Source organism: Anopheles aquasalis, chromosome X (genome assembly GCF_943734665.1).
Source record: "Anopheles aquasalis chromosome X, idAnoAquaMG_Q_19, whole genome shotgun sequence".
NCBI lineage: Eukaryota > Metazoa > Arthropoda > Insecta > Diptera > Culicidae > Anopheles > Anopheles aquasalis.
Window position 1 is genome coordinate 1,179,026 of NC_064876.1, and position 26,269 is coordinate 1,205,294.

Sequence of the window (26,269 nt, forward strand, 5' to 3'; positions counted from 1 at the left end):
AGCGAGGCGTACCAATTAGCAGGGCCAACGCGCGCCATACTTTTACGGCAAGTGCCATATGTTGTAATGCTGGTTTCAAATCAATCGTACCACCAGCGATCAACATAGCGAGGCATCAAATTAGTGTTATGCGTTGTCGAGAATAAGCAAGCTGCTCCAAGTGAATGGACGCCAAACGGCAGTAGTCAGGTGTAACTAAATCATTCAACAAATCGATTACATCACTTAGATTATATCAAACATACAACGTTTATTTCGATCAACTTTAGAAATTAGAATACATAATTTGAAATACAGTATATACTACCTACGGATGGAATAAAAGCTGTTTATGGTGCGGCGCAGCGCGACCCTGTACAATATATGCCACAATCATAAATGAGGTTCTAGATTCTGACTGAATTATGCGATGGTATTCTATTGCTATTTAAAATTAGAAGCCTCATTTTCTCAACAGTCGCAGCTATTTACAATTGTTACATATTGATTTAATTTAATTTAGTTTAATAGATTACCACTTGGCGGTAAATCTAGCAGAAATGTGCACATTCATTTGACGTGTGCCCGCTTACTAATTTTTCCGTGAACCCCTTCGTTTCATAGAAGTGCTGCACTGTGGACAATACCATTTCCCCTTTGGCGACGAAGTGATGTTCACGCACGGATAGTGGAACCATTCAAATGGACACTGAAATAAGTAAACAAAATGAAGGAAACCGTTTCATACCCATCCTGCACCATTGTTAACGTCTTTCTACATACTCCTTCGTTATCACAAGCTACCATATCTCCGTATGAAACTTGATTGCAGATGCAGTAGCGCGGCTCATTAGGATCGTACGACCACTCGCTCTCCGGTTCCAAAGCCATCCCGGAATCAATGGTTTCCAGTGCTGCGCTAGGCATAGAATCTAGTGTATCAATCGAAGACATAGGACTCAAGCCGCTGGTTTGCTGGCCATGCATCGATGTTTGTCCCACTGCCTGCTGGTGCTGTAATGGTGGCAATGGTTGCATTTGAGAATAAGTAGTCGATGGCGTTGCATAAGACGGCTGCCCAACTTGTTGCTGCTGCACAGGCTGAACAATCTGAGCATGTGGTTGTTGTTGCTGCACGTTTTGCCCAATCTGTACCGGCTGTTGCTGTTGCATTACCAATTGCTGCGTCTGCGATTGCAATTGAGGCTGTTGCTGCTGCTGAGACTGATAGGACGACGATGCACGACCCTGTGTTTGTGGTTGAAGAATATGCTGATTTTTATGTTGCAGTTGCAGCTGCTGCTCCTGTTTCTTGACATGTTGCTGCGTTTGGAGTGGTGTCGATAAAGACGAAGCCCCCATTCGCTGCTGCTCCTGCTGCTGCAATCGATGCTGGTTTATCAGGTTTATGTGTTGCTGTGTTATCGATAGATGCTGCTGGTTCGATATCGGTTGCATCTGAAGTTGCGAGGTCTGCTGTACTTGGTGAATCATTTGTGGAACATGCTGTTGCGTTTGTTGAAGTGACGGTTCAACTGATGATAAATTCGAAGTCGGCTGTTGCTGTTGCGATTGAATTTGGATTGGCTGTTGGTTATGAGGCTTTTGCTGAAGTTTAACATGCGGTTGTGCCACCTGAACATGTAGGTGCTGTTGCGGAGGGTTCGGCACCTGCTGTTGCAACAATTGTGATTGTTGCTGCGGCAACAAAGAAGATGATTCCGACTCCAAAGGTCTAACTTGTTGTTTTTGGTTTACATGTTTTTGATTTTTAAATAAACCATGTTCCAAATCCTGTCGCAGCCGTCGCATTTTATCCATTGAAGTGCCGAGTACATATGGTATTTTCCGTATTTGTGGAAGCTGCTGCAATGATTGTGTCGATTGACCAACAATATGAGGCTGAGTAAGCTGATTTCGGGCCGGCTGCTTCAACTGCTGTTGCTGTAATTGAGTTGGTTGCTGCTGCAGCTGCCCCTGGCTCAGTGGCTGTGCTTTTTGCAGCTGCTGTGGCTGTAGAGACATTTGTTGCATTTGTCCCGATTGAGGCAACTGCATATTATGAGATGTCGCCTTTGAATGTGATTGAACTTGCAACTGCGCTGCTGAGCCAACTGATGAAGGAATAGTTGAGACATTTGTTGCTGGCTGGCTTTGATGCTGATGTGTAGGAAGCAATTGCTGTTGATGTTGAGTTGATGCTTGCTCCACTTGAATTGATTGTTGTTGTGGCAATAGAGGCGTTGGTTGATGTAATGCTGCAGTTTGAGGATTCACTGACTGCTGCATTTGAAGTGCTCCTGTCGAAACTAAACGAAGAACATGTATTAAATGCTATTGAGACTAGCTACATCAACCAGGAAAGCAACTGCTTTGAGCAGTTTTCAGCCATTTTAAATAAAATTACAAAACCGTAACCATTAGAAAAATGCTCTTTGGATGGAATTTATTTCGTTTCCATTACTAACATTTTTACATTACATTTTTTTTAATTCACAGCGTTTACATGCCCTTTTACTCGACATGTATTAAATTCATGTATGGTAGCTTTGCTTCGCAATCTACCAAAAAAAAAAAAAAACAAGAGCGAGATACGTAACTATTAAGCGATTATGCCACGAACCAGTTTTGTCATAAAACTGCTTTCTCTGGCAGAGGAAGGAATTAGTGCAAAAAGTACAGCTACAATAAGCAAAAATAAACGTATTAAAGAAAAGCAACACCCATAGCCAAATCCTTTAGCAATAAGAAGTAAGCAATCTAAAGTCTTAACTTTACATAGTGCGTGGGAAAGGGTAAGGTATACGCGTTTTACTACCTGTTGCAGGATTCTTCTTTTTCTGGCGCCGCTGATTTGAGAAGGCACTCGATTCTCGCTCTACTGCTTGTATAGCATTATGGGTTGCACCAGCCAATTCACTATTAATCAGTAATTCATGGGATCCAGCAGCGCCGATTGCTTCGTAGGACGCCTTCAAACTAGCGGTGCGCCTTCCTTGCTGCATTTGCTGAGTTTGAGCAATTGCTTGAGATGCTGCTGCTGCAATAGCATTTCCAGCACCGAATGTCTGCAAATTGTAAGTCACGGATCCACCTGTCGATGGATTCAGTACATGGGGTGCGGTGGTACTCGAACTCGTATTCGCCACAGCAGACGACGAGCCAATACTTAATGGTGTAGATGACCCTGCTATACGCTTTTCGAATGAGCTAAATCCAGAGGAAGCATGGCTATTACGACGCTTTTCTGATTTCACTTTATGGCGACTATCGACACGATTGGTCGACGATGGGGTGAACGGACCGTGGGCATCGTAGAATCGGTTCTCTTTCTGAATTGTGTTCCCATTGCTTGTAGTATTATCCAGCTCAAGCGAACGTTTCTCCAGTATTTCAGTAATACCGTTATGGTCTGCTTCTAGCTCGCACTTGAACTTGTATAGCTCAGCGTCGAGACGACGCAAATACCTGTCAACTAGATCATACATTTGACCTGCCAGATGGACCTTTTCATCCGCATCTTCCAATACGCGATAATAGTCGTTCCTGATATTAGCGAACTCGGCGTCTGCATCGGGAGTAGACAACTCATTGTGGCGACATTGTGCAAATAATGCTTTTGCACGTTTCGCCAAAGTATCACTGTTGTCTACAAAAAGAAAATGCATTAAATTACATTAAAAGAGTGCACATACACATATGCTGCATCGTATCACTTACTTTGAACGGCAAGATCCATCTCACGCATCTCGGTAAAACGATCCCGGAGCTCCTGCGGCAAATGCTCTATCACTGCAATGAATCGCGAGTAATGAAACAAGACTATACTTTTAGATCTATCAGATATTTATGCTTTTAAAGAGTATTAAACAGTTGCTAGGTAACGTATTATTGTCGACGGCTTAAATAATGCCCAATTATTATCAACTACTACCATCCCTTTAACTTTCGCCGCATTAATCCCATGATTTAATCTGTTTATCATTAACATGTGTTGCAAAAATCAAACTACATCCTTCCGCTTGAACCTCAACAACCGTTTCCTACGCCCGCCATCCATTCTTGACGTTTTTGAACCAATGTTTCTCATAGGGTTAGTACATCCTGTAGAATGTCCCAGCTCAGAGTCATTCACCTCAATTGTTTTCTAGTGACTACAATTCGCTGCTGGTTTCAGTGAATAGCCTAGATCGCTTCAAACACGAGTCAATCATTCCTTTGCATTCACTAGCTACGTAATATCGAACGAAACACATGCTATCCGTAAAACATAATCTACTCACTCTCCAGGTAATCCTCAAGGTACAACATTGTGCTGGCCTATCGGTGAGTCGCTGTACAAAACTGAGATCCAGCAACGGTCAGTAGTGTCCCCTAATAAGCCTACCACAACACATCATCACCCTTTTATGTCGCTAAGTTTCCATTTTCCTCAATAAAAACGGAAGCCAGCAAGTCCTCGCTAACCCAAGCGAAACTGTATAGGCGGCGGAGACGACTGTCACTTGTCCATCAGCATAAGCATAAATTGTCACAGTGCAAGAAAACATGGCCGCGGTTTATCAACGCACGTTGATTTCTGCGATTGCTTTTTGTTTTACCGCTGTTTTAATATTGTTCCAGGCTTTCTCATCATGCGTCGAAGGGTCCTTCCCCAATTTACCTTCAAGCTAAGTGATTTGAAAGAATATGAACAGGCGAAGATGGAGCGTTTAATGAAGAACATTAAGCTACCCGAGAAACAGAAGGAGGACACAGATGCCACAGATACGAAAATGGAACGCTCAACGAAGAACATTACCGATACCCATCGTAACTAAGCTATTACACTATCCATACGAACCATTGTTGCGACCAGTTACAACACCAGCCACCATCCACCAAATGTTTTCATCAAAAGCAGCAACATACCGAAAAAATTCGCCGAATAAAATGATACAGATACAATGATACAAATGCTTTCAAAAGCTTTTCTATATTTTCGCTACCATCAAAGTCTGCCAAAAGCATAAAATCAAACAAATTAGATTTTCGTTTTATTTAACATCGGATAAAAACCGCAGCAATTTACTATTAAACTAAGCCTACTTTTGCACTAAGCGCTTGATTCTGCACTACCCTGTTAAAAAATATATAACCTGTTAAATAATATAATGATGGTATTATAATTGAGGCTAGATTCTGCTATGGTATTCTATTGCTATTTAAAATTAGAAGCCTCATTTTCTCAACAGTCGCAGCTATTTACAATTGTTACATATTGATTTAATTTAATTTAGTTTAATAGATTACCACTTGGTGGTAAATCTAGCAGAAATGTGCACATTCATTTGACGTGTGCCCGCTTACTAATTTTTCCGTGAACCCCTTCGTTTCATAGAAGTGCTGCACTGTGGACAATACCATTTCCCCTTTGGCGACGAAGTGATGTTCACGCACGGATAGTGGAACCATTCAAATGGACACTGAAATAAGTAAACAAAATGAAGGAAACCGTTTCATACCCATCCTGCACTATTGTTAACGTCTTTCTACATACTCCTTCGTTATCACAAGCTACCATATCTCCGTATGAAACTTGATTGCAGATGCAGTAGCGCGGCTCATTAGGATCGTACGACCACTCGCTCTCCGGTTCCAAAGCCATCCCGGAATCAATGGTTTCCAGTGCTGCGCTAGGCATAGAATCTAGTGTATCAATCGAAGACATAGGACTCAAGCCGCTGGTTTGCTGGCCATGCATCGATGTTTGTCCCACTGCCTGCTGGTGCTGTAATGGTGGCAATGGTTGCATTTGAGAATAAGTAGTCGATGGCGTTGCATAAGACGGCTGCCCAACTTGTTGCTGCTGCACAGGCTGAACAATCTGAGCATGTGGTTGTTGTTGCTGCACGTTGTGCCCAATCTGTACCGACTGTTGCTGTTGCATTACCAATTGCTGCGTCTGTGATTGCAATTGAGGCTGTTGCTGCTGTTGAGACTGATAGGACGACGATGCACGACCCTGTGTTTGTGGTTGAAGAATATGCTGATTTTTATGTTGCTGTGTTTGGAGTGGTGTCGGTAAAGACGAAGCCCCCATTCGCTGCTGCTCCTGCTGCTGCAATCGATGCTGGTTTATCAGGTTTAAGTGTAGCTGTGTCATCGATAGATGCTGCTTGTTCGATATCGGTTGCATCTGAAGTTGCGAGGTCTGCTGTACTTGGTGAATCATTTGTGGAACATGCTGTTGCGTTTGTTGAAGTGACGGTTCAACTGATGATAAATTCGAAGTCGGCTGTTGCTGTTGCGATTGAATTTGGATTGGCTGTTGCTTATGAGGTTTTTGCTGAAGTTTCACATGCGGTTGTACCACCTGAACATGTAGGTGCTGTTGCGGAGGGTTCGGCACCTGCTGTTGCGACAATTGTGATTGTTGCTGCGGCAACAAAGAAGATGATTCCGACACCAAAGGTCTAAATTGTTGTTTTTGGTTTAAACTTTCCAATTCCTGTCGCAACCGTTGCATTTTCTCCATTGAAGTGCCGAGTACATATGGTATTTTCCGTATTTGTGGAAGCTGCTGCAATGATTGTGTCGATTGACCAACAATATGAGGCTGAGTAAGCTGATTTCGGGCCGGCTGCTTCAACTGCTGTTGCTGTAATTGAGTTGGTTGTTGCTGCAGCTGCCCCTGGCTCAGTGGCTGTGCTTTTTGCAGCTGCTGTGACTGTAGAGACATTTGTTGCATTTTTCCCGATTGAGGCAACTGCATATTATGAGATGTCGCCTTTGAATGTGATTGAACTTGCAACTGCGCTGCTGAGCCAACTGATGAAGGAATAGTTGAGACATTTGTTGCTGGCTGGCTTTGATGCTGATGTGTAGGAAGCAATTGCTGTTGATGTTGAGTTGATGCTTGCTCCACTTGAATTGATTGTTGTTGTGGCAATAGAGGCGTTGGTTGATGTAATGCTGCAGGTTGAGGATTCACTGGCTGCTGCATTTGAAGTGCTCCTGTCGAAACTAAACAAAGAACATGTATTAAAGGCTAATGAGACTAGCTACATCAACCAGGAAAGCAACTACAAATCCTTTACGCTTGGATAAGCAACAAGAAGTAAGCAATCTAAAGTCTTAACTTTACATAGTGCGTGGGAAAGGGTAAGGTATACGCGTTTTACTACCTGTTGCAGGATTCTTCTTTTTCTGGCGCCGCTGATTTGAGAAGGCACTCGATTCTCGCTCTACTGCTTGTATAGCATTATGGGTTGCACCAGCCAATTCACTATTAATCAGTAATTCATGGGATCCAGCAGCGCCGATTGCTTCGTAGGACGCCTTCAAACTAGCGGTGCGCCTTCCTTGCTGCATTTGCTGAGTTTGAGCAATTGCTTGAGATGCTGCTGCTGCAATAGCATTTCCAGCACCGAATGTCTGCAAATTGTAAGTCACGGATCCACCTGTCGATGGATTCAGTACATGGGGTGCGGTGGTACTCGAACTCGTATTCGCCACAGCAGACGACGAGCCAATACTTAATGGTGTAGATGACCCTGCTATACGCTTTTCGAATGAGCTAAATCCAGAGGAAGCATGGCTATTACGACGCTTTTCTGATTTCACTTTATGGCGACTATCGACACGATTGGTCGACGATGGGGTGAACGGACCGTGGGCATCGTAGAATCGGTTCTCTTTCTGAATTGTGTTCCCATTGCTTGTAGTATTATCCAGCTCAAGCGAACGTTTCTCCAGTATTTCAGTAATACCGTTATGGTCTGCTTCTAGCTCGCACTTGAACTTGTATAGCTCAGCGTCGAGGCGACGCAAATACCTGTCAACTAGATCATACATTTGACCTGCCAGATGGACCTTTTCATCCGCATCTTCCAATACGCGATAATAGTCGTTCCTGATATTAGCGAACTCGGCGTCTGCATCGGGAGTAGACAACTCATTGTGGCGACATTGTGCAAATAATGCTTTTGCACGTTTCGCCAAAGTATCACTGTTGTCTACAAAAAGAAAATGCATTAAATTACATTAAAAGAGTGCACATACACATATGCTGCATCGTATCACTTACTTTGAACGGCAAGATCCATCTCACGCATCTCGGTAAAACGATCCCGGAGCTCCTGCGGCAAATGCTCTATCACTGCAATGAATCGCGAGTAATGAAACAAGACTATACTTTTAGATCTATCAGATATTTATGCTTTTAAAGAGTATTAAACAGTTGCTAGGTAACGTATTATTGTCGACGGCTTAAATAATGCCCAATTATTATCAACTACTACCATCCCTTTAACTTTCGCCGCATTAATCCCATGATTTAATCTGTTTATCATTAACATGTGTTGCAAAAATCAAACTACATCCTTCCGCTTGAACCTCAACAACCGTTTCCTACGCCCGCCATCCATTCTTGACGTTTTTGAACCAATGTTTCTCATAGGGTTAGTACATCCTGTAGAATGTCCCAGCTCAGAGTCATTCACCTCAATTGTTTTCTAGTGACTACAATTCGCTGCTGGTTTCAGTGAATAGCCTAGATCGCTTCAAACACGAGTCAATCATTCCTTTGCATTCACTAGCTACGTAATATCGAACGAAACACATGCTATCCGTAAAACATAATCTACTCACTCTCCAGGTAATCCTCAAGGTACAACATTGTGCTGGCCTATCGGTGAGTCGCTGTACAAAACTGAGATCCAGCAACGGTCAGTAGTGTCCCCTAATAAGCCTACCACAACACATCATCACCCTTTTATGTCGCTAAGTTTCCATTTTCCTCAATAAAAACGGAAGCCAGCAAGTCCTCGCTAACCCAAGCGAAACTGTATAGGCGGCGGAGACGACTGTCACTTGTCCATCAGCATAAGCATAAATTGTCACAGTGCAAGAAAACATGGCCGCGGTTTATCAACGCACGTTGATTTCTGCGATTGCTTTTTGTTTTACCGCTGTTTTAATATTGTTCCAGGCTTTCTCATCATGCGTCGAAGGGTCCTTCCCCAATTTACCTTCAAGCTAAGTGATTTGAAAGAATATGAACAGGCGAAGATGGAGCGTTTAATGAAGAACATTAAGCTACCCGAGAAACAGAAGGAGGACACAGATGCCACAGATACGAAAATGGAACGCTCAACGAAGAACATTAAGCTTTCCGAGCGACAGAAGGAAGATACCGATACCCATCGTAACTAAGCTATTACACTATCCATACGAACCATTGTTGCGACCAGTTACTACACCAGCCACCATCCACCAAATGTTATCATCAAAAGCAGCAACATACCGAAATAATTCGCCGAATAAAATGATACAGCCTGAAGAAACTGGAGAGAAGGGTTAATGAATAGCTGGAATAAATGCTTTATGTAGCTCAGAACATACACGCTGTTTATTTTTTTTATGGTAGTTTCGAAAAGGTATTTTCAATTGCACTACTTGTATCTTTGGAAGCGTTAATTATAGTTTATGCACAATTTCGGAAATTGTACATCAACATTTAACATACTTTTTGTTGTGATCTCATCTCGCTTGTTTGTTTTCCTCGGAGAGCACATATAATTGCCCAAATGATCTAATTTTCTCTCGAAGGAAAATTATAAAAATGCTTTTCACAAATAAACATAGACGAGAGTAAATCCATATTGGCGAACTTTTTTATTGTCTATATACATCATCACCACCTACTACAAGGGTTTACAAACATTAAATAATAAAAGGAAACCTACGTTTCCTGAGATATTCCTGGTAAAGTTAGTTTCTTTTTCTCGATATCCAACACCTAAAATCAGTAGCTTCTTTGCAATCAACTTCATCAACATCAATATACATAACCCTTGCCAAAAATTCTCATTTAGCAAATCTTGACCAGAAATTAACAATCCTCATGGGAATTGGGGTAGAAGAGGAATTATTTACAACGTCGTACAAATGTTGTTGGAAATGCCATTTCACTGATATCAGGAGATTAGGGAAAACGCGAAAAATGTGATGTAGAAGAAAATTTGTTTCCTCTCGCAACATTTACCAGATGATTTAAAATACTCACTGGACACAACAAAAATCACGAGGCCTATCAGTTATGACTACATTTAGAGCGCAATCAAATAATCTAACGCCGCATTCAATACTGTTTGAGCTCGTTGAGCCTAATGTTTCTACGAGTTGAGAATTAAGAGAGAACTATTTGGTTAACATAACAGAAATCGTAAAAAAAATTAACGAAAACGGAAAAGATTTTATGCATCAATAGCTTTTAAGATTACTACGTTTAATTGCATGCATTAGATTCATGCAGTTGGATCGTGGTACAAAACTATGTTTGAACAGGAGAATGCAGAAATCCAAAAGAATCAACGAAGCTTCCGAAATACTAGTATTATTTTAGGTTTGCGCAATATTGCAATGCATGGTTAATTAGCATTTGAGTAATAGGAGAATAGAAACTATGAATATGAGTGAACCACTACACTACCAAACCGAACACTTTAGCTAGGGTTGGATAAAGATTGGAGTGTAATTAAAATGTTGCTACAATGCTTTACCTTTCGATACGCTGCAAAGGGATCATTTGATCCTGTTCAAACATCTGGCTGAGAAAATTACGCTCTTTGCTAATTATGTATGGCGCGCACTTCACTTAGAATAAGCGCGAATCTACAACATAGCGCTCTACATTAGAACTAAACAATACTCGCTCTCCATAACTGACCATAACTTTTACAAATAAACTTCTAATTGAGATCGCACACGATTCGCCGCGCGTGTTTCTTATCAAATAGCTTGTACGCTATCCTACCACCGTTTCGACAGGTAGGAAATGCACTCTTTACCCATATTTATATTCGCTGCTGCATCTTCTGCACTGGCCGCTAGCCTACGTGTAACTTCGAGGTAAAACCCATACTCGATTCCGCGGACGTCTTGTCATGTTCTGCGCTAGGAAGGAGGCAGCAAACACACAAAAGCAAAAACGAAATTTTATGTTACTATTCGAACTTACTCCCCCGCCCCCACCCGTCACTAACTGTTATCCTTACTTCTTGCAACCTTTGGTCCTGCAGTGCCTTGTTGTGGTGGTGATCCAACTCGTGCGTTTTCGCCTTCGGTGCGTCCTCGCACACTGCCAAGGACGCTTCGACGCCCGGTTCCCCGTTTTCCAGCACCTTTTTGCGCACCCGCACCGGGGATTTGCCGCACTCACTCTTGCCCAGCCCTTCCTTCTTTTTTTGCAGCTTCTTAATCGTCTTTTTGCACTCCTCCACTTCGCGCGTCAACCGCTGCACCGTCTTCTCCTTGGCCGCCAGATCGACCCGCATGCCCCCGATGGTGGCCAGCAGATGGGCATCTTCCTTGTTTTGCGCCTGTGCCCGCTTGGTTTGCTGCTGGCGCATGGACAACGGTTTGGCAATGAGGTTGTCCGTTTGCACCATCACGGACCGTCGCTTCGCCGGTGTCTGCCCGCTACCTGCCGGCTCAGTCTGAGTGCTGCTGCTGCTGCTGCTGCTTCTGCCGGCGATGATGGTTCCCGTGTTGGCGACCGCAATCTGGTCCGCTGTGTTGGCGTTCATGATAGCCAGCTCTTCCATCTGCTGTATGATCCGCTCGTTCAGCTTGGAGTTGATCTCCTGCAAGCTCAGCACCTGCATCTCGAGGTCGCGTATATGCGTTTCATACTTGGCCTGCACGGAGCTGAAGCGTGCCTGCACGTCCGCTAGCACGCCATACGAGCGGGTGTGATGTATGCAGCCACCGTCCGCCTCCGTTTGCTCCGGTGTACGCCGTACTGACGCCCCACCGTCACTCTCCGACTTCCCATGAGGTACTTTGGTAGTCACTGCAACACACACATACAGAATCACAAGTGTCAACGTTTCATTTAACAAGTTTCCACGTTTTCATCATTTCGTTTCATAAGCACGCTGCCCTCACCGAACTCACCGATAAGCCCCGAGATGGCATCGGGATTCTTGCGCATCAGAATGCGCTCCATCTCCCGGCACTGCCGCTGTAGGTCCTGTATCGTTCTGGTATCTTTCTCCGTACTCTCTTGCAGCTTCTTTTTGTCGTTGCGCGCCTCTTCCAGCTCGGACTGCAGCAGGCCTTGCAGTTCCACCGCAAAATCGCGCTCATTGCGTGCCGCTTTCAGTTCCGATCTGTGCGGAAGGAAGAAAAAAAAAACAAAAAAAGAAAACAGGAAAAGACAGACGAGAATGAGAGAAGTGCAGCAATTGGAATGGTGGCGCTTTCGCTCACCTGAGCACCTCGACACACTTTGTCAGGTGCTGTATGTCGAACTCCAGCTTCTCGCTCTCGTCCTGCTTGCTAGTGTGGAGGTCGCGCAGGGTCCGGTGCGCCTGGGCAAGTGTTTCGTACTGGATCCGAAGGCTTTGGTATCGCTCCTCGCTGTCCTTTACCTGCTCGTGCAGCTGGAGCAGTCTGCTTTCCAGCTCGCGGTACTTGGACAGCATCAGCAGCTCACCGGTGGCACCGGGCGATTCGTGGGTCGGTGACGGTTGCGTCGATCTGTCGCAGGTCACTGGCAAAATCGACGTACCGCGCCGCCACTCATCCCCGGCTGCTTGGGGCGGTGTTGAGCTGGGATCCATCTCCTGCTGCTGCTGCTGCTGCTGCTGCTGTGCATCACCAGGCAGACCCGTTAGCCGTGGGGCCTCTTCCTGGTGGTTGTTGTGCTGGCTGAGCGAGATCGTTGTGCCACCATCCGAGAAGCATTCACTCTCGTCCGGTTCTTCGACGTCGGTTAATTCGTTACTGTCTGTCGCGGCATTGACCATCGGCTGGTAATTGCTGTACGGGGCCATGTCACTCGCATCCACGCTGTTCGGCTACGGAATAAAGCAATGCTGTTATTCAAACCGGGGCAAACCTTTTTAACGCCTTTAGCGATGAACCAAACGCGCGACTGCCAACTTTCAGCGATGTTGGCCAACAAAAAGAAAAAAAACCAACCAAAAAAGAACAAAAGTCTACCCGCACAAATAATAACATAAACAAAACGGCGAGAAAGGAAGGGAGGTATTCCATATTCCGTGCGAAATAAGTATTCCATGTGCGTGGAGCTGAGGCCGTTCCCAAGCCAACGTTTCATATCTGGACAAGATTGGAATGTTTAACTACTTGTTCCCCTGTGTTCTTGTACCAGTTCGGTGGGCTTTCCCGCCCTCTGCCTCTTCAGCTTTCTGCCGCTCTGCCCTCGATGGCGGTGAACGGCAAACGCAAGAAACGCAAAACACAACGGGACTCTGGCTGTTCAGCATCACCGTTCACCCATACAACCGTATGTAAATGCGTCATTCTTAAGAGGTTGTGGAGCCGATCATTGCCCCCCAAAAAGAGGGGGCGGGGGCGAGGTACCACCCTATAAGACCGGTGTAGGGTCCAGTGGGAACGCTCAGTTGACCGGTTAAACCCCGTACGGTGACACATCCAGCTTCGGTGCCATTTCAGCATTAGGACAGAGCACCCTAGAATGGCGAACAGCTGGTTGCCCCTGTGCTGTGTACTGCTCCTAGCCAGCATTGCATCGTGCAAAGTGCGCCCTGCTAGGGAGGTGTCGGCGGTGCCGGCGAGTGATCAAACGAAAGAAACGCGAAATGCCGCTGTCCGTGAACCGGTGAAGTATGATGGTGCCCAGCTTTGGCGCATCGCCTACGATAGCCAACAGGAGAAGAATGCGGTGGCAGAGTTACAGGATCGATTCGGTAAGGCACACTGCGTGATTGTTCTCGATTCTGTTCTCGAGAGGAGACGGCGAGTAACGGGTTATCGCGCATCGTTACGGTATTGCTTGATGCAGTTCCTCTGCTTTCTTTCTCCACCCGCACGCAACGCACAAACCTGTTTTGCTGCCAGCGGCTTCGATGTGGAACTTTAACGCGACGTCGGTGGATATCTTCGTGGCGCAGCCAACGATCAAACAGGCCGAATGCTTTCTCCGCTCAACGAACGTCTCGTTCGAGGTGATCATCGAGGATATGCAGCGGGCGATCGATACGGAAAACCCGTCACCCGAAGAGACGGACCTCTGGGAGAACCGTAACGGTAATTAGCGCCTTAGCGCCGGTCGACGATTGCTTTCGCTCCGCGTTTACCACACCTCGCGCGTCCTCGTTTTTCGTTCCGTTTCTCCCGACCGGCGCACAAAAAAAGGGCACCGCATGACGTGGACGGCGTACCACCGGCTGGAGGACATTTACGACTGGATGGAGTACCTGGCCAAGACGTACCCGGACATCTGCAGCACCAAGAGCATCGGCCGGTCGGTGCAGGGCCGCGAGCTGAAGGTGCTGCGCGTTTCGAACGGCAGCCCGACCAACGCAGCCGTCTGGCTGGATGGGGGTATACACGCGCGCGAATGGATCAGCCCGGCCACGGTGACGTACGTCGCCGGGAACCTGGTCGAGGACTGGGACAACCAGCCGGCCTACATCCGGGCGATCGACTGGTACATACTGCCGGTGCACAATCCCGACGGTTACGAGCACTCGCACCAGTACGATCGGTTGTGGCGCAAAAACCGGGGCGGCCTCCAGTACGGACCGTGCGCTGGCGTTGACCTGAACCGCAACTACGGTTACCGGTGGGGCGGCCAGGGTACGTCCAAGCAGCCCTGCTCGGAGATTTACGCCGGTACCGGGCCGTTCTCCGAGCCGGAAACGAAGGCGGTGAGCGAGTTCATGCAACAGTCGGCGGCCCGCTGGAAGGGTTTCCTGACCTTTCACAGCTACGGCCAGTACATTCTGTATCCGTGGGGGTACGATCGTGTCGTGCCACCGGATCATGCCGATCTGAAACGTGTCGGCGATGCCGCGGCAGAGGTAGGCGGGTAGAGGGGGGGGGAGGAGGAGGAGGCTGGCTGGCTGGCTGGCTTGGTGACTTTGCAACCCTTTACCCACCCACCCTTTCCCTTTTCGTTTTGCATTTTGGCCAGGCAATTCAGCGCAGCAGCGGCATGCGGTACACGGTGGGACCGTCCGGCAGTACGCTGTATCCGGCGGCCGGCGGATCCGACGACTGGGCCCGAGGTGCACTGAACATCAAGTACGCGTACACGGTGGAGCTGCGCGATACCGGACGCTACGGGTTCGTGCTCCCGGCAAGCCACATCCAGCCCACCGGCGAGGAAGCGACGCAGTTCGTCGATGCGATTGCGCAAGAAGTGGCCAAACTGTAGCCTGTGGACGCCACGGGCCGCTTTTTGGCGAGACACTAGGTTTTGTTAGTGGTTATAGTGCCCGTTTCGTTCGTTTGTTGGAACGAGGAATGCTACGGTGAGCGGTCACCCCTTTCTATTATTGGAACCGTTGTGATTAAGTAAGTAAACGAGCGCACACTCGGGCAAACTCGAGCGTCTGTCTGGGGGGAGGCGGTGCACGGTGGTAGAGAAACGACCTGAAAGAAACAATCGCAGAAACATACCTCCTCCGTCCGCTGCTCGACGGCCGCCCGTTCCGCGTCCTTCCGCTCGGCGTTAGCCAGATCCTCCAGCAGCCCATTCCACACCTCCGCCAGCTTGGCCTCGCATGCCAGCTCCTGCGGAGCCGTCGGATGGGCGCGATCGATGCACTCACCGTTCCGCCGGAACACCGGCTGCTCGGAACAGATGAGCTGCTCGGCCTCGTGCAGTATCTCGTCGACACTGCGGTTGTCCGGGTCGCCCGCCCACCCGCTGCTAGCGTCGTCGAAAAACTTTTCCCCGTCCCACTCCTGCTCGGCCGGTTGATTGCTACCGTTGAGGACTGCGGTGGCTTCCTCGAAGAAGCACAACAGCTCGCGAACGATGCAGTTGCGTGGCGAGCCCGTACTCTGGGCGGTACACTGCGTTCCTGCACCATCGCACTGGTGCGTCGTCGTCGTCGTCGTCGTCGTTAGTGCGCTAGGTTCGGCGGTCATAGCTGTGCGTCCTTCCGTAGTCCACACCCGAAAGACACTGCTTGGCGCATCAAGCCGGGCGGTAATCGGTGGCCTCTTCCGCGGCTCTCCGTTTTGTTGTTTTGAACCCGTCGCCGGAAGCGCAACTTCACACCACAAAAACCAAGGCACCACTAGCTGAATGGCACACGGATTTTGGCCCTATTTTTTTGTCTGGAGCTTTTTTGTTTGTTTTTAGTTAGCCGTACTGTTACCGTTTGGCAATCACAGCGCGCCCGTCCTCCCACCCGCACGATGCATGGCCACGGTATTGTGATTGTCATGTATTGGCTGTCATTTAACGAGTTGTCTTTATGTCACGGATGCACGGAAACGATAGCATACGAGAGCATATATCAACAACACACCACAGGCGGGCAGTTGCAGCTCTTTTTACATCCATAACGCCACAGTTTTCAAAGCGTAAATTAAGCTATTAAGAAAGGGGAAGCGAGTAAATTTTGTGCATCAAAGCATTGGTTACAATTTCAAAAGTCTTTCCCACCCTCATGCCAATTCCTTAAGCGGGCGACAGACGAAGCGTAATCTCTGGTATATAAACTCAGAATGTAATGCTGCAAAACCGAATACGCTTCTGTGACAAACATTATAGGACCGCGGTGCGTGAAACCGAGCGTAAAAGCAAGCGTAACCCAAGCACCAAACGGTTCCACTCCCATTACGCTTGCAAAAAAAATGCAAAGCACAACACGCAGTCATTGCTGCGCCGAACTCCCCCCCCTGGAAATTCCTGGAATCGATCTGGGTCGGAGTCGACTCGGGGCTTGGAATCGACTCTGACCTAGTTTCAATCCTTTGTTGTATTGTTTTGTTTTTGGTTCCGCTTTCGTTTTCGTTTTCGCAGTCTACCTGCGCTGCTGGGCTCCCGTCTAGTAGAGCCATGGTCACATAATGAAGGGATTCGCCAAACAATTGGACGGCCATCTTGACCATTACTGTATAGCGAGATGCCATCGACCGCTCAGCCATCGGCGAATCGGGAATTGAGAACTGAGGGGGGCAAGTGCGGCGCAGCGCAGTGACTGTGCTTCTGCTTTTGTACGCTTTTCGCAGCGTAGTTGTTGATTGTTTTGATTTGACGCCATCGATCACGCTCAGCTATCGCAGCTGGCGATGACCGATTCCGAGCCCGAGTCGTCTTTGACCTAGATACATTCCGGGAATTTCGGGGGTGGGGGGGGCATATGCGGCGCAGCGCAGTGACTGTGCTTCTGCTTTGGTATAGCCATTCGCAGCGTAGTCGTTGATTGTTTTGTTTTAGCTTACGACCTTGTTTACGTTTTCGCAGTCTACCTGCGCTGCTGGGCTCGCGTCTAGTTGAGCCATGGTCACATAATGAGTGAATTTCCCAAACACTTTAATTCGCCATTTGCGCTTCTTTTACATTACAAAGAGGAGTTAGCGGCCTTTCTGTTTTAGCAATGCTATTTATTGACCGTGAAAATTATGAGCCTTTATGCTGCAATCAACATATCTCGTTATGATTTCTGCGGCCAGAGATTACGCTTCGTCGTCGTCTGTCTCCGACTTTAACCCTTAATTTATGTTTTCAAATTATGACCCTGTGAAAAAGTTGAACAAAACGGTAAAAAGGGGTAAACGTAAAGTAATAGGCTAGTATAGATTTTCACTGATTAAATGTAACATGTTGACCCCTTTGCCCCTTCCCAAATACATGTCTTAATGTTGTAATGTAACATTGGAATAGGTTTTATAATAAAAATAGCGCTTTTTAGGGTAGCTCACCTCGCGAATGGGTGGGGCCCACACTTCGTTTTTACCGTTTTTACGTCTCAACATAAAAGTGAATTTCGGTAGCGCAACATAAAGTTTCGGTGTGTGTAGAGACAGCGTCACAAAAAAAAGAAGGCAGAAAAATCTCATTCGACTCGGGCGTGCTGTGGAAATGTGGTGAATTTTGTGCGCGTAGTTGCTGAGGAAATAAAATCTTTCTGTTTAAAAGAACTGGAAGGAACTCCCCGCTGTTTATAAGCAACGTCAAGCCAACATACGGGCGCCCCCAGCTGCCCCATTTGTGCCAAATAAAACGCCATCAACTTTGTACAACCGTATAGGTTTGGCCGTGTCAATCAAACGACTGCTTTTGGAAAACTGTCCCGCACCAGCCCCTATCGTCATCAACTCTGCGACACGGACGCAAGTGGCTTGCAGTGGCCGCTCAGCCCTCAACTTCCAGCGTTACGCTACCAATCAAGCACAATCAGCACAAGAAATAGCACAAAAAACATCAAATGGCCATCAAAGGTTGCTGCTCGGTGGTGAAGTACCTGGTGGTACTGGTGAACCTGCTGTTCCTGGTAAGTATGGAGACCACCAGCGAGCACATCTGTTCGAGTGAGCAGATTCCTACCGCCCACACCACCCGGTTTTTCAACCCAATATTTAATCCTACCCTAACCATGGTCCTGGACGACGTTGTAGGTTGTCGGTTTGCTCATCGTCTCGCTCGCCATCTGGATGTTGTCCGATCCGACGTTCCTGATCTCGATGACGCAGAATGAGACGCACTACACGATCGGCCTGTACATATTTCTGGCCGTCGGTGGGCTTATGCTGGTGGTCGCCTTTCTCGGTTGCTGCGGCGCATTCAAGGAATCCCAATGGATGCTCACCTCCGTAAGTGTCGCGCTATGGCGCTAAGGTCTTCCTATTCCGTTCTAATTCCGCCATCCATTTCATTAGTTCTTCTGCTGCTTGCTGATGGTGCTGGTGGCGGAACTGGCGGCCGGTTTTTGGGCCTTCCAAAACTCTACCAAGCTGGACGATGTGGTGCGCTCGGCCGTGAAGGATTCGGTGCAGACACAGTACGGTGTGATTCCCGCTCGTACCGCTACACTCGACGCTATTCAGAAGCACGTGAGTGTGGCACACCGCCGATCGCGCCAGATTTTGTCGCAATACTTTTTGTATTCCATTCGCTTTCTATCACCGCCCCCCGCGCCCCCCTAAAATAGTACCAATGCTGCGGTGCCGAAGGCCCAAACGATTGGCAGTCCAGCGCCTACAATAACGTGGAAAGACCGACGCCCAGCATTGAGCTAGGTAAGCTACCGATAAGCTACAACGTGCCGGAAACGTGCTGTAGCTCGCACATCTCACCCGAAGAATGCAAAGCTGCCCGCCGAATTGAATATGCGACTACGGCCAAACCGACGAAAATATTTGCCGATGTAAGTATGCCTCAGCTTACCGATTTCAGGCCATAATAGAATTGAAACCTTTGGAAATTTATCCAAGCTCACATATTACACATTGAGCCCTGCTATTGAGCGCGTGAGATAACGCGGCACGATCCCGTAGCGACGCCCGCGGTATTTATGTACCGTTCGGCAACTATAAATAGACTCACGCATCGTGCGTACTTTCCGATGTATAGTGAATGCCCTCCCTGGTTCTGCATCAATACCGGGTAATATGATAACATGCACTATTATTAGAGCCGCCTGACTGAGATTTGTCAGCGATTATGCTGCTTCGACCTACCGCTGGCCAGACTACCGATCAACTTTAACAGTGATTACAGTTTTAATAATGGATTTTGCTATTTGCGTGATTCGCGTGTCCTCTGCAGGGCTGCATGGAGAAGCTGGTCGACGCGATTCGGAAAAACATGAAAACAATCAGCTACGTAGGTGCTGCGATCGTTTGCATCGAGCTGTTGACGCTGATTCTGTCCCTGCTGCTGTGCTGTGCAATTCGCCGAAACGAACACTATAAACACTGAGCGGATACGGGGCTGCTGCTGTAAACCCCGTGCCTGGTCATTCTTATCTGCTCCGTTTATTCTCTGGCGTGTAGCAACGGTTCTACTGATGTATTACAGCCAACTCATTCGAATCTTATTTACTTAACGAATCTGACGGTGTAGATTTTCTAACGTAACAACAAGGCCATGACAATGTGTTTGATTTAACTAATCATTAGGATAATGATATACTCTTTGTTAACATTCATATTCATATACAAGCGTATTATTTTAATTTTTTAACACATCATTCAACATATTCCTAAGTAGGATGAACGAATGGTGCACGCCAAAGCCAAATATGAAAATGCATATAAATGAAGTTAAAAAAACACAAGAAAATCATTGAGAACTCGCCGAAAACCTGACTGCCAGACAGTTTGCAAAACCAATTATTTATAATATTATTACACGGCATTTAAAGAATCTACTAAAAGAAGCGCTCATATTTTTTTTTAATTAAGGTGTATCCTTTTATGGTAGTATTTTACAACAGTGGCCGCCATAAGTAAATGCCCCCCTCCGGTTTTTTTTTATTTCCGTCTATGAAGCCTTCTTTTTGCTTCTGGTAACTTATATCTGTACAAATTCAAAAGTTTAAGCATAGTTTTGGCTGATAAACAAAAGCCTATTAGCGTATGTACTCTTGCACAACGAAATATAGTTAGTTCCGGCGTTTTCTTAATCTCTGGAATGTTTTTTCACTTATTTGATTAACCGTCTTCCCCCCTGAAATGAAGATGGGCTTTTATTTATGACGGCCAGTGTACCTAGTTCAATCCGCTCTATCTATGCCTAAGAAATTCTCTCGTTTGCTGCAGTTCGCAGAGTACAGCCTGGCATATTAGGTAGCCCTGTAGGCACAATCACAAGCGGGTGCCAAGCGTGAATGCTAACAGTTTTCCGCAACGGCGAAAAAGGAGTTATATACCGCCAATTGACTTAAGAAAAAGCTTTTTGTTTTCAGTAAAGCATAAAGATTAAATAAATATATGTCTACTTTCTAACTTTACTTACTTTGAGTTTTAACGCAACACAAAATTCCGATTGCTTACCGCCTGCCAGCTGCTGAGCTGCGAAAAAATTAAATATATTTCTCATTTAGCTGTTAGACGCCGAAATCCTTCCAAAGGAGCACAAACTGGGGAGGAAACTGGTGAAACTATTGATGGAAAACGCTACCAACAATAATCGATTCGTTTAAAGTCACATTCAGAGTTTAGAGTGGATAGATTTATTATTATTTTTCCAATTCTCGAGTACATTCACAATAATTGCTGCAATCGAATAAGTCGACCTCCGTCAAGTCGATTTACAATGAAACCAAACCAAATAATGCACTAGCAATAATACAAGTTCTTGTGTTTGTTCGGTCGGCTGCTATTGCAACTCGTCTGCTGGCCATTGGCGCCGTAAGCTTCTAATGGAGATGGTTTGATTTGAAAATGGAAGAATAAGTCTTTAACTAACACAGAGCGATTTGTGCTTCCGTCGATAATATAGATGCAAATATCAATTTGAGAGAAAACTCAATGGCATATCCTATCCTCTTTCATGACAACGCGGCATGGCCGTAGATTTTGCGGGACGGGGAAGCTTATTTTTGCTGGGACACATACATACATTTACACATACGCCAGAGTGCGTACACACAAAAACACATTACATTCATTATCATATTTCGCGAGAGCAGAGAAACACGCGTGCGCTCCTAAATGCCACTAATTCGAACAGGTCTTCCAAAGCGAGCCGCAAGGAAACACCCATAGCTGCGCGTGTTTGTGGTTCTTCGCTCAACCGTTCAATGGCACCCGCAGCTTTTAACCACCATGTTTTTATACTTTTTAAGATTCACGTTCTGCTCATCGATATGGTAAAGCACCGATATGGGAATCAGCTTCGTTGGTGCGCAGCACGGTTTAGGAACCTGTAGCGGGAACACCAGAGTGCATTAATATTAATCGATCGATTTCCGGGATAGGGAAGGATCGGTTTTCCAGCTGCGTTAACTCACCTTCGTGGGATGATTCAAATGTACGAGCGTCTGGACGATCGCATGGTTCGTCGCATTCATGTGTGCATTCAGTGGGAAGTTGCACTCACCGCTGCAGTAGTACGCCCCATATCCTTCCGGTGCAATAATCCATTCCTAAAAACGAAACAGAACGGTGTAACCAAGAATACTGGCCAATACACGATGGATCACAGATGAACGAGCGTCCAGGACTTACGTGCCACTGCAGATCCTTGAAGCTAACGTACAGCTGCTGGATGCGGCAGCTTTTATGGTGGTCGTATGACGAGGTGTACGAATACAGTGGATTCCGCGGGTCGGATTTGCCTTTACGCCGGCGCTGCACCGAGCTGCGTTTGGTGCGCGTCAAATGACGCTGCACGATCATCGGTTTGATCATCTGTGGGTTTTTTGTGAAGGGAAAAAAGAAGAATTCAAGATACACACATTGTCCACAGAAGGTGTTACTATTCGCGCACCTGCTGGCTGTTAGCGTACACCACCAGGAACGGTTGATATTCGTCGCTGCCACGTACATTCACAAAACCCACATCGTCCAGCTTGATCTCACGTTCTACGGCAGGGAATAAAAGTAAGGAAAAGCGGAAGAAGGCATAAGAGGGTCACTGGTTAGTTGGCTAGCTGGCTGGCTGGCTCACCTTCACGGTCACCGAAAAAAGCGCCAACGTATAAACCGTGATTGGCTTCGCGATTCCGCAGCCATAAGTCAACCGCACTGGTCACATTAATCTCTAGCCAGCCCTCGTAATCACCCGTCAGCTTGATATTGGAGATTTCCGTCATCTCGCTTTCGCTGGAAAAGAAGACAAAAGGCCGTGCCGGCTGGTTAAAAATTGATCACTCTCCCCTGCTTGCGTGTTATTCGGAGATTTGTCACGCTTACCCATCCAATTCAGTAACCGCGTATACCGTGAGCGTAAGGGAGGAGTTGTGCGTGCGGTACTTGTTGAGATTGAGCTTTCGGTACAGCCGGAGCTCGGCCATCAGTACGCTCACGTCGTTTTCGATGTTGGCCACACCGAACCACAGGCGGCGGCCCTTCTCGTGACGTACCTCACTGCCATGATGATCTGGTGCAGGATGGTAAGTGTTCAGCCGAACCGAAGAGGCGGTACAGAGAGAAAAGGGCACTACTATTAGCCATTCGGTTTAAACATTACACCAGGCAATGCAGATGCTGCTGTCTGGAATTTGCAAGATGAGAAAATTGTTCTACCGTACCCCGGGTGGAACATTGCGATGAAGATGCGTCAGCGATGGGAACCAGGAGTGTTAGATAGTGATATGTCCATGTCCAGGAGTGATATGTTCATGTCGCGCATGCTACTACACTACCAAATACTCATACGTCGCAGCCGTACATCCATACCAGGGTGGAGCACTCAGCATCACAGCATGCCTGCATGATTAACCAATTAGTGGTGGGCCTACACATCCACAATCCAACGAGCATGGTCGCGCTAAGTAGTTAACTACGTGCTGGGAAGGGATGATTGGAGCTGTACAAACTAATGGCGGATCAGAAGAGATCAACAAAGGAACCATGGCATTATGCCTTCCTCCTGTAGCCTATCTTCATCTGACGGAGCAATGCTGTTAGTGAAGCGGAGAATGGATTAAAGGAAAATAATCGTTAGCATTATTGTTACGACGTACAGCTGGAAACGTGCACTTTCAACATCGAAATCGCCACCTTTTGGGTGTGCGAGAGTGTCCATTTAAGGTGCCTACATGTTTCACGGAATATGAATTGGTTTGCTTAAGAAAGGACATTTGAAATAGTTGACTACGCAAAACGGTTAAACTGAATAAAACATAAAGGGCACATTTCCATTCCTGTACGGCAAAGATAGTAGGAATGCGGGTGAAATCGCATTATCAAGTAAGAAAGAAAGATGATCACATACCCCTATTGAACCATTTCTATTAGTACGCACAACATCGAATTCGAACCGTGAGTTAGCAGCTATTTGTACAGAATTTTGATCGGTTTTAGATAAATTTGTGTTCTGATGTACTATGGAGAAGAAAAAGAACAGGCGGAAATACTCTATCAAATCGTTTCTGTCGCTGGCGACCTAGGTAAACTCCAGTACAACGCGACCGAGAGAATAAAAAAAGGAACGGGGCAAGAACGGAACGGAAACCTTACAGGTGGAACATACTTACTCTTGTTCAGAAAGGTCATGATGATGTCGCTTTCATCGATCGCCTTACGATCGGCCTCGGTAATCAGAATGTCGCTGTTGGAGGAGATGCTGCGTACCTTGCGCGATCGTGCATAGCCACCCGTCCCACCGTTCCCTTTCTCCTCCTCTTCCTCCACATTCTGCTGCAGCTGATCATACACATTGAGCAAAAATTGAGGCGCAGATTTGCTGAAATGATACACGAAATAGAGTAGGAGCAGGTGTTGGTAGTGGGGGGGAAAGGGTTGAGAGACGCCAGAGTGAAGGAGCGAGAGTGAGAGTGAGCGAGAGAGAGAGAGTATATGTGAGGCAAAATCGGAAAAAAGAGGAAAGGTATATCGACTGAGGACGACTGGAAGGGAGCGCTACTGGTGTTGGCGGCGACGAGGATGAAGGGTGTTGCATGCGCACAGAGCAAACATACGCGCGCCACTCGGAACATGGTTACCGCTATGGAAAGGATGGGAGCGGCAAGTGCAGCATGCCGATGCATGCCGATTCCCCGACGCCTCATCCGCCACCGTTCGGTGAGACTCTGATCCGATCTTACCCGACCGAAGAGTGCAGATGACGCACGGCCGGCCGTGGTCCGGGCAGTCCTAACAGGTTCAGGATTTCATTCTCGATCTCCTGCTGCTCGTCGATCGTCAGCGTGTCCTCCAGCACCGTTTGCCCGATGCCGTTATCAACGTAAATACCGGACAAGGAGCTGGTTGTCGCGCCTGCGTGCGCCACCTGCGACCACAGCAGCGCATAGCAGCCACAGAACACTAGGAGGACCAGCGGGAACACTCTATTGCGATTCATTATCCAGCTTTGAACACGAACTGTTTCTCCCGGGAAGCGATAAGAAAATCTGTACAATAGCACACCTTTTCGTGCGTAGCTCCCCGCTTGGGAAAATTCGCTCACCCGCCACTCAAATTCTCCGAATTAATGTCTATTCGGATGCGGATGCTGGAGCTTAAGAGGAAGGAAATCTTGCTGCTGTTTACAGGGCTTTTGCGCATGTATTGGTGCCATTTTCGACGCATTTTTGCGATGGTGTGTGTGCCATCCTACCGTAACCCTTTGCCCAGGTTACCCCTTTTTCACCAGCATATTGGATTTTAGTTTTGACAATCAAGAGGGATAGTGGGTAAAGAAGCTGAACAATGGACGAGTTGATGTGGAGACTACAAATTTAAAACTAACGAACGTACATCAAAGCAAATTATGTATCTTTCAGAAACCACCCGGTATTAGAAGCAGGGAGAACGGAGGATTTTCTGCACTAGACTCTAGGTTAGACCAAAAGTGATGAAAAGTTCACGGGCCAGATCGATTGTTTTACCCAATTATCACAATCATCACAATGACAATCATCAAATATCCTATTATCCAGTAAGCGTGCACTTTAAAACGCCTATAACAATCAATTTAGTTATATTTTATGCATGGAAGAATACAGCGGCGCTTCGTTATTCAGCTACAAAAGATCCGAACGAAGCTAACTTTACAAAAATTAACGCTTACACACTTGTTCTCTGCCAATCTCTTTCAATACATACTCCCCAAAGCTGTTTTTTTAATTTTCACGCGTTGTTGGTTACTTTTTTTTTAACCAAATGGGTCCTTATACATATTTTTCTCGTCAAACTCATGTTATATTGTGCTAGTAGTACAATCGAGCTAGCCTTGCCGCTTTCGCACAAAACTGTGACTATTTTTGTTATTCGCCTCGCTTTAAATGCGCTGAACAACGCAAATATTTCCTGTAACATGTTTTCCTACTCCTGTCCGAATACTCTTCATCGCTCCACACTGCATTCGAATATTCGCATATGAGTATATACGTGCGCATATTTAGCCTTTAACCCTTTCTGTTTCATTTAATTGTTACAAAATTGACGATTAAATTAAGGCAATAAGAAAGGAGGAGTGATGAATTTCTACATAAGACTTTTGGTTATAATTATAGAAGTGTTTTCCACCCCTCTCCAAGTGCAGAAGCTCACCCGTATACCCTTTCTTAATATGCCTTAATTTACGGTTTAAAGTTACGGTCGCCCTGTGAAAATGAGAAATAGCCAGATCTACCGGGGACAGATCTTTCGTTTTACCTAAAAATCAAGGTGGTAATGATTATCTTTTCCTTTGCAATCAAGCTAGCTGCTTAATTTCAGTTAAGCATTCATTTGAAATAGGTTAAACCTACACCAGTAGGTAACATGGGCTGCGATCAGTACATCGAGAAATCGGTCCTACAGAATGAGGAACTATGGAAGCAGCGGGAGCAATCGATAGGAAATAACGATGAAGAAACTGCAGGACATATTTTTGGTATTTCCTGGTATTAACTACAAAAGT

General features: G+C 46.4%; 6 protein-coding genes and 1 long non-coding RNA gene across 14 annotated transcripts in view; 3 read left to right on the forward strand and 4 right to left on the reverse strand.

The window, feature by feature from the left end:
• Positions 1 to 225: 225 nt before the first annotated feature.
• Positions 226 to 8,920, reverse strand: LOC126572407 (transcription factor SPT20 homolog). Of its 5 annotated transcripts, none has more exons than XM_050231729.1 (6): positions 8,611 to 8,918; positions 8,048 to 8,119; positions 7,146 to 7,976; positions 5,819 to 6,984; positions 763 to 993; positions 226 to 688 (listed from the first exon to the last, which is right to left on the reverse strand). In XM_050231729.1, the coding sequence occupies exons 1-6, from the start codon at positions 8,636 to 8,638 to the stop codon at positions 572 to 574; spliced, it is 2,445 nt and encodes an 814-aa protein (XP_050087686.1). In that variant the 5' UTR covers positions 8,639 to 8,918; the 3' UTR covers positions 226 to 571. The 5 variants fall into 5 exon arrangements, with proteins under 5 accessions (XP_050087686.1, XP_050087677.1, XP_050087657.1 ...); XM_050231720.1 differs by lacking the exons at positions 5,819 to 6,984; positions 7,146 to 7,976; positions 8,048 to 8,119; positions 8,611 to 8,918 and adding exons at positions 1,063 to 2,288; positions 2,798 to 3,628; positions 3,700 to 3,771; positions 4,263 to 4,567; XM_050231700.1 differs by lacking the exons at positions 5,819 to 6,984; positions 7,146 to 7,976; positions 8,048 to 8,119 and adding exons at positions 2,798 to 3,628; positions 3,700 to 3,771 and having other exon boundaries at positions 763 to 2,288; positions 8,611 to 8,920.
• LOC126572427 (uncharacterized) lies at positions 8,138 to 9,358 on the forward strand. Its single transcript, XR_007607959.1, has 2 exons — positions 8,138 to 8,653; positions 8,951 to 9,358. It is a non-coding gene; the product is annotated as an uncharacterized LOC126572427 (long non-coding RNA).
• A 1,113-nt stretch (positions 9,359 to 10,471) lies between these two features.
• LOC126572837 (uncharacterized) lies at positions 10,472 to 16,854 on the reverse strand. The gene is given in 7 exon segments (XM_050232553.1): positions 10,472 to 10,912; positions 11,019 to 11,815; positions 11,920 to 12,134; positions 12,235 to 12,824; positions 15,418 to 15,952; positions 15,954 to 16,016; positions 16,841 to 16,854. Coding segments are annotated over 7 exon segments (2,271 nt in total). The 3' UTR covers positions 10,472 to 10,855.
• On the forward strand, positions 13,352 to 15,480 carry LOC126581764 (carboxypeptidase B-like). The gene is made up of 4 exons (XM_050245646.1): positions 13,352 to 13,700; positions 13,852 to 14,040; positions 14,149 to 14,816; positions 14,930 to 15,480. Exons 1-4 carry the CDS (start codon positions 13,469 to 13,471, stop codon positions 15,170 to 15,172), a joined length of 1,332 nt encoding a protein of 443 aa, XP_050101603.1. The 5' UTR covers positions 13,352 to 13,468; the 3' UTR covers positions 15,173 to 15,480.
• Positions 16,855 to 17,628: 774 nt separating the features above from the next.
• LOC126569103 (CD9 antigen-like) lies at positions 17,629 to 20,708 on the forward strand. Its single transcript, XM_050225938.1, has 5 exons — positions 17,629 to 18,248; positions 18,373 to 18,567; positions 18,634 to 18,807; positions 18,906 to 19,121; positions 19,523 to 20,708. The coding sequence occupies exons 1-5, from the start codon at positions 18,183 to 18,185 to the stop codon at positions 19,673 to 19,675; spliced, it is 804 nt and encodes a 267-aa protein (XP_050081895.1). The 5' UTR covers positions 17,629 to 18,182; the 3' UTR covers positions 19,676 to 20,708.
• Positions 20,709 to 20,907: 199 nt separating this feature from the next.
• LOC126569352 (protein 60A-like) lies at positions 20,908 to 24,900 on the reverse strand. The gene is made up of 8 exons (XM_050226379.1): positions 24,471 to 24,900; positions 23,901 to 24,109; positions 22,615 to 22,801; positions 22,370 to 22,524; positions 22,190 to 22,284; positions 21,928 to 22,110; positions 21,711 to 21,845; positions 20,908 to 21,623 (listed from the first exon to the last, which is right to left on the reverse strand). The coding sequence occupies exons 1-8, from the start codon at positions 24,725 to 24,727 to the stop codon at positions 21,498 to 21,500; spliced, it is 1,347 nt and encodes a 448-aa protein (XP_050082336.1). The 5' UTR covers positions 24,728 to 24,900; the 3' UTR covers positions 20,908 to 21,497.
• Positions 24,901 to 25,296: 396 nt separating this feature from the next.
• LOC126569300 (E3 ubiquitin-protein ligase Ubr3) overlaps positions 25,297 to 26,269 on the reverse strand; it is a 19,753-nt gene continuing 18,780 nt past the window's right edge. For all 4 annotated transcript variants that reach the window (XM_050226310.1, XM_050226300.1, XM_050226293.1 and 1 more), the window contains one exon: positions 25,297 to 26,269. This exon is cut by the window's right edge and continues 330 nt beyond it. The gene's annotated coding sequence lies outside the window, so the exon portion shown is untranslated.